This window comes from Salvelinus sp. IW2-2015, unplaced genomic scaffold (genome assembly GCF_002910315.2).
Source record: "Salvelinus sp. IW2-2015 unplaced genomic scaffold, ASM291031v2 Un_scaffold1036, whole genome shotgun sequence".
NCBI lineage: Eukaryota > Metazoa > Chordata > Actinopteri > Salmoniformes > Salmonidae > Salvelinus > Salvelinus sp. IW2-2015.
Window position 1 is genome coordinate 151,573 of NW_019942697.1, and position 7,744 is coordinate 159,316.

General features: G+C 41.1%; 1 protein-coding gene across 1 annotated transcript in view; it reads left to right on the forward strand.

The window, feature by feature from the left end:
- The window catches only part of LOC112069513 (melanin-concentrating hormone receptor 1-like), a 14,628-nt gene extending 8,028 nt beyond the window's left edge, over positions 1-6,600 (forward strand). Inside the window, exon 2 of the mRNA XM_024136852.2 lies at positions 4,356-6,600. Coding sequence (XP_023992620.1) covers positions 4,356-4,998 — 643 coding nt within the window. The 3' untranslated portion in view covers positions 4,999-6,600. The remainder of the gene's footprint in view (positions 1-4,355) is intronic.
- Positions 6,601-7,744: the final 1,144 nt, after the last annotated feature.

Here is a 7,744-nt window from a genome sequence, read left to right on the forward strand (position 1 = left end):
CAGAATTCCCCAAGTCAGATTCCCAAGTCAGATTCCCCTAGTCAGATTCCCCTAGTCAGATTCCCCTAGTCAGATTCCCCTAGTCAGATTCCCCTGGTCAGATTCCCCTAGTCAGATTCCCCTAGTCAGATTCCCCTAGTCAGATTCCCCTAGTCAGATTCCCCTAGGTCAGATTCCCCTAGTCAGATTCCCCTAGTCAGATTCCCCAAGTCAGATTCCCTAGTCAGATTCCCCTAGTCAGATTCCCTAGTCAGATTCCCCTAGTCAGATTCCCCTAGTCCAGATTCCCCTAGTCAGATTCCCTAGTCAGATTCCCCTGGTCAGATATCCCCTAGTCAGATTCCCCTAGTCAGATTCCCCTAGTCAGATTCCCCAAGTCAGATTCCCCAAGTCAGATTCCCCTAGTCAGATTCCCCTGGTCAGATTCCCCTAGTCAGATTCCCCTAGTCAGATTCCCCTAGTCAGATTCCCCTAGTCAGATTCCCCTAGTCAGAATTTCTAGTCAGATTCCCCTAGTCAGAATGTCTAGTCAGATTCCCTTATTCAGATTCCCCTAGTAGGATTCCCTAGTCATTGGGAAACACAGGCATTTCAATTCACCGGCTTTAACATCTGCTAATCTGTGTATGTGACAATCTTTGATTGAGTTGATAGGAAGCTCATACGCACCCTTTTCTGGCCATCAATACATCTATATCTACATGACCATGCCAGGTTCATGTGGCTTTTTTAATTAAAAGTCAGTTATGAACAAATTCTTATTTACAATGACCCCGACAAAAATACCCCGACAAAACCCTGACGACGCTGGGCCTATTGTGCACCGCCCTATGGGACTCCCAATCACTGCCGGATGTGACACAGCCTGGATTCGAACCAGGTACTATAGTGGCTCCTCTTGCATTCAGATGCAGTGCCTGTCTGGTGCACTGCGCCAACTCGGATGCCTGTAGAGAAGACATCGCTACAGTAATATCTCCACAGTACATATGAAGGTATCTCCATGGTCATATGAAGATAATAAAAATGCTTGGCTGGGCTGATGAGACAGTGGATTGCACAGTCAGATGGAACAGAGTAAATAGGCATTTTAACATCATAGATTTAGCCGGTGGTAACTTGTGGAATAGAGATCGGCTGGAATGAGGTTTTCACCAATCAGCATTAGGGACTAGACCCAACCGTTGTAAAAACAGTAATACCCCCATGGTCATGAAGACATCCCGCCAGTAATATCTCTATGGTCATGAAGACATCTCTACAGTAATATCTCTATGGTCATGTAGACATCTCTACAGTAATATCTCTATGGTCATGAAGACATCTCTACAGTAATATCTCTATGGTCATGTAGACATCTCTACAGTAATATCTCTATGGTCATGAAGACATCTCTACAGTAATACTCTCTATGGTCATGTAGACATCTCTACAGTAATATCTCTATGGTCATGAAGACATCTTCTACAGTAATATCTCTATGGTCATACGTAGACATCTCTACAGTAATATCTCTATGGTCATGAAGACATCTCTACAGTAATATCTCTATGGTCATGAAGACATCTCTACAGTAATATCTCTATGGTCATACGTAGACATCTCTACAGTAATATTCTCTATGGTCATGAAGACATCTCTACAGTAATATCTCTGTGGTCAAATGAAGACATCGCTACAGTAATATCTCTATGGTCATGAAGACATCTCTACAGTAATATCTCTATGGTCATGAAGACATCTCTACAGTAATATCTCTATGGTCATACGTAGACATCTCTACAGTAATATCTCTATGGTCAAATGAAGACATCTCTACAGGAATATCTCCTCCCTTGGCCTGACTTGGATGTATTCAGTCATATATGAAAGACATAACCAGCGCAGAGTAAATTCTTCCTTTTTAATTTTCTAATGTGACATGGCTGTTAGAATTATTTTCATTGACATATGACACAGGGTCGTTAAGTACAGTATAGTACAACAGATGCTATAGACTTTACTTTGATTAACATCAGCATATCTGATCCGTTATTTTAGGATGTTTATGCGTCCAAATACATTATTTTTCCTACGTAGTGCACTACTTTTTGACAAGAGCTCATAGGGCTCGGTGAAAAGTAGTGCACTACATCGGGAATAGGGTGCTATTTGGTATGTACATGTGATTAATTTCATGTTGTACATCAAGCAGTAAGCTAGTCATCAGTTAACCTATTCATTACACTTTGTATGTGACTTTTATCAGCTCCCAGCTCAATTAATCCCAAAAAGACAGGAAGTCAATAGAAAACATGAATAATATCAGTACATGAATACTATACAGTACATGAATACATGAATAGTATACAGTACATGAAATAGTATACAGTACATGATAGTTATCAGACATTGAATAGTATACAGTACATGAATACATCGAATAGTTATACAGTACATGAATAGTATACAGTACATGAATAGTATACAGTGCATAATAGTATACAGTACATGAATAGTATACAGTACATGAATAATGAATAGTATACAGTACATGCATAGTATACAGTACATGAATAGTTAACAGTACATTAATAGTATACAGCAGATGTTTTATCCATAGCGACGTACAGTACAGTGAGGGCATTCATTTCTTAGTATGTGTATGTGATCCGTGAAGGAATTGAACCCATGACTTTGGGCATATGCCAGTTCTCGTGTGCATTCCATATGGCACCCTATTCCCTTTGTTAGCGCACTACTTTTGACCAGAGCCTTATGATCTCTTGTCAAAAGTAGTGAACTATATAGGGAATAAGGATGTTTTTTATGACGCATCCATGATCTTACCAACCATCCACACATGACATTATTAGATTTATTAATGTCACATCATGATTAGAGCCTGACTGCTCTCACAATGTTACTATAGACCGTATGAATAGGCGACATTCAAAACAGAGTATTTTTTTTCCAGGTTAACAAATTACTGTTTGCTTTTCTGACATACCAGTAGACAAATACAATTTAGTTAATGTTTTTTTTTTGGGGGGGGGTTTGTCTGTACATTCACATGCCTTTGTCTGGACTAGACTGGCCTGGGGTAAAGTAACGGGTGTTATTAAAACAACACAACAGCCTCACAATGGAGTCTGCTGAATGATCCCTGTAGAGATATCGTTGTGTTTCCAGCAAATGCAACCCTATGCCCTATATAGTGCACTACTTTTGACCTGGTTTGTGCCCTTGTGAACAGTAGTGCACTACTTTTGACCTGGTTTGTGCCTGGTGAACAGTAGGGCACTACTTTTGACCTGGTTTGTGCCCTGGTGAACAGTAGTGCACTACTTTTGACCTGGTTTGTGCCCTGGTGAACAGTAGTGCACTACTTTTGACTGGTTTGTGCCCTGGTGAACAGTAGTGCACTACTTTTGACCTGGTTTGTGCCCTGGTGAACAGTAGGGCACTACTTTTGACCTGGTTTGTGCCCTGGTGAACAGTAGTGCACTACTTTTGACCTGGTTTGTGCCCTGGTGAAAAGTAGTGCACTACTTTTGATGTGGTTTGTGCCCTGGTGAACAGTAGTGCACTACTTTGACGTTGGTTTGTGCCCTGGTGAACAGTAGTGCACTACTTTTGACCTGGTTTGTGCCCTGGTGAACAGTAGTGCACAGTACTACTAAGTATTTAGACCCCTTCCCTTTTTCCACATTTTGTTACGTTACAGCCTTATTCTAAAATTGTTTTTTTAAAGCTAACATTTTTTTTCCTCATCAATCTACACACAATAGCCCATAATGACAAAGTGAAAATATGTTGATTTTTTTTTTTGCAAATGTATAAAAAAACAAAAACAGAAATACCTTATTTATATAAGTATTCAGACCCTTTGCTATGAGACTTGAAATTGAGCTCAGGTGCATCCTGTTTCTATTGATCATCTTTGAGATGTTTCTACAACTTGATTGGAGTCCACCTGTGGTAAATTCAATTGATTGGACATGATTTGGAAAGGAACACACCTATCTATATAAGGTCCCACAGTTCACAGTGAATGCCAGAGCAAAAACCAAGCCATGAGGTCAAAGGAATTGAGCTCCGAGACAGGATTGTGTCGTGGCACAGATCTGGGGAATGGTACAAAAAAAAATGTCTGCAGCATTGAAGGTCCCGAAGAACACAGAGGCCTCCATCATTCTTAATAAATGGAAGAAGTTTGGAACCACTGTTTAAGGAATGGGCTGTGGTCAAAAGTAGTGCACTATATAGGGAATAGGGTGCAATTAGGGCACAGCCCAGGTACATAACCTAACCCCTGACCCCTGACCTTTAACCCCTGGTCTCTAACTGATGTTTCTCTTTGTTTCTAACCCCAGATACATTGCCATCGTCCACCCCACCTCAGAGAAGCGGACCATCCAGTGGACCATCATCATCAACATCCTGGTGTGGGTCGGCAGCTTCCTGCTCACKGTGCCCGTCATGATCTACGCCATGGTGGTGAGGAAGCACGACTTGGCGATATGCATGATGTTCCTGGACGGTCCTGAGGACATGTACTGGTACACTCTCTACCAGTCCATCCTGGGCTTCATCTTCCCTCTCATCATCATCTCCACCTTCTACTCCCTCACCCTCTACCACGTCTTCAGATCCATCCGCCGAGTCAAGCGTAAACAGTCTGTCTGGGCGAAGCGCGCCACCAAGACCGTGGTGATGGTCATTGCTCTCTTCCTGGTGTGCTGGAGCCCGTATCACGTGATCCAGGTGATTAACTTGAGCAACAACAGGCCYACCAACACCTTTGTSTATGTCTACAACATCAGTATCTGTCTGAGTTACTCCCACAGCTGCATRAACCCTCTGATGCTGCTCATCTTCGCTCAGAACTACCGCGAGCGTCTCTGTCACAGGAAGGACTTGAGGAGRTCGCAGCAGAACTCCTCCAAGACCACTGTGGTCAAGACAGACGGCTCCAGCGTGGCCACCGACCCCAACTACCGCAGCACAGCCATGTAATAATACAGGCATTGCCACTCGCATACTGTATGTGTGAATGGGTAGGACATCTGTTCGTCCCAATAAGACTACCAAAAGTCAACTGTTTTCCGTTCTGCTATCTTTGACGAACTTTGAGCATTTGTGAATTACTGAAGTTAAGAAGTAGCTGACCTACACTGCTATCTTTCCAGGGAATAGAAGAGGTACTGTGTGTTAGTGGATGTATTGCCCAACTGACTGTAACTGCTTCGCCATCACTAAGAYTCATTGATCCTGTGGTGGCCTAGTCTTTACTGAATCGTTATGTAAGCCGAGCTACTCTGAGAATGGACTGAGATTGTTCATAATGGAAGTATCAAAAGGACTGTGTATCTCTTTCGCTCTCATACATGCTTTAACCGCATTCAAATAATCTCGCTCTCGCTCTCGCTCTCTCTCTCTCTCTGCTTACTTCACTGTAGTAAATCTGCCAAAACACTACAGTGAATACTGTAGTATAGCAATATGGGGGAGGGGAATGGGCAGGTTATATGCAATCAAAATACTTTAGTATTTAGTATAGTTTTTTWAAAAGTGTAGTGTTTTTTGTGGACATTACTGTAGTATTTACTATAGTATTCTACATTATACTACACCATTCTATAGTAAGTACTTCAAATGATTGAGGGACACTAGTGTGCAGTATAGTATTCTACAGTATACTGCAGTTTACAATAGAATTCTATAGTAAACTGTAGTATTTTTTGAATGCGTCTCTGCCAGGGTTGTGTAGCAAAGATTTGACCGATGACCTCAGACTGTTTCCCTGATAATGATTGGGATTGAGTGAGCGTGTTTTGGGGTACTTGGCCTTGTTCAACCTGTGTCCCAGAGGCACCCTGGGTAATTGAGTCATTGYCTTAGTTGGCTGGACCAGTTGGCTGGGTTCAAATACTATTTGAGGTATTTCAATTACTTTTCTGAACAAGTCTTCAGATAATCTTGTTATTAAAAAAACAAGTAGTTGAATATTGGATTGTATTTGGAAATACACATGGAAATCATTTGAAAATACTCAAATACACTGACTAAAWTATACCCCCATGCATTCAACCCACCCAGGTATTTGAAAATAGTATTTGAAAACAGTATTTTTTTTTAAACAATTCAAATACCGAAAAAAAAGTTCTGGTTTTGAGCTGTGTGTTTGAAAATACTCAAATACACAGAAAAAATAAAAGTATTTAAATAAGAAATACACATGCATTTGGACCCATGTCTGGGCTGGACGGCATATATTTATAAAATTGTTTTAAATGTAACCTTTATTTAACCYGGCAAGTCAGTTAAGAACACATTATTTACAATGACAGCCTACTTCGGGCGAAGCTGGACAAATTGTGCGCCACCCTATGAGACTCCCAATCACGGCCGGTTGTGACACAGCCTGGAATTGAACCAGGGTCTGAGTGAAACCTCTAGCACTGAGATGCAGGGCCTTAGACCGCTGCGCCACTCGGGAGACCTCTATCAAGGGGCATACTCAGATACGTTCAGATACTTATAGTATTGTTATAAGATACTTCTTGGAAAATCAACAGTACTACTATTGATGTTGAAGTAAATCTTCAGATTGTCATTTTGGGGGGGAGCAGGTGGGAGGGAGCAGGTGGGAGGGAGCAGGTGAGAGGGAGCAGGTGAGAGGGAGCAGGTGGGAGGGAGCAGGTGGGAGGGAGCAGGTGAGAGGGAGCAGGTGGGAGGGAGCAGGTGGGAGGGAGCAGGTGAGAGGGAGGCAGGAAGGGAGGGACAGAATGTTCCAGGGGGATGGTTGAGTGCTTCACACCGGGGAGATTGTAGGAAAAAAACATAGTGTTCAATTTATTCACTGATACGGATAAAAAGAAGTCGGTGTTTTTGGAGTAGGGTTTTTTTTTTATTATTATTATTGTCGTTGGATGTCCTCACATTTATAAAAATGTGTTATTTTGGGTTTTGCTAAGCACCATCGGGACTCTTGTTGAGTGAGGAGATGGAAGATGAATTGATAAAAACGGAGGTATAACTCTGTATTGATTTGAGACAAGGAATATTTTGAAGGGGAGATGGCTGTGGCCAATTAGGCCATCCGAAAGAAAGGGGTTTTATGGGTTATGTTTTAATGTCAAGTAAAGTAAGCAAATAATGAAGTATATTGAATGAATAGAAACACTCGTAGCATGACATATGATGAAGAATTGTCCTATACACACCAGATTCCTTGATTCCTTGATTCCTTGATTCTAAGATTCCTTAAAAAACACACATTAACTTGTTCATATTCACAGCTTATAGTTGTTGTCTCACTCTACCTTGTGTAGAGTACGTCTGCAGTGTTAGCCTGTGCTATCTGTTACCAGATTAGGTTTATATTAATTCTAATTATTATATTGTATTAAAACCTTCTTATGGTGGTAATTTCCCAGCCATCCGATATATATTCTCTATATCCGCATACAGCATGATGCTTCAATGTGAACGTCTAGAGCACTATTCAACACTTCTTATTTTGTTTGTTGTTGACTCCAAAATAAATTGAGAGTACTTATTTTTTATTTTTTTTACTTACAAAACCAAGTACATTTATTTTGGATACCAAATGACAGTATCATTTATGTACGAATGACACATGTTGAGTTATTGATGTGATAACGTAAGTTACACAATTGTGGTTATAGTTAAAACAAGCCTTCGTGGTGATCCGATACAGGACATAAATACTCAATATGTAAATACTGCAGTTCTACAC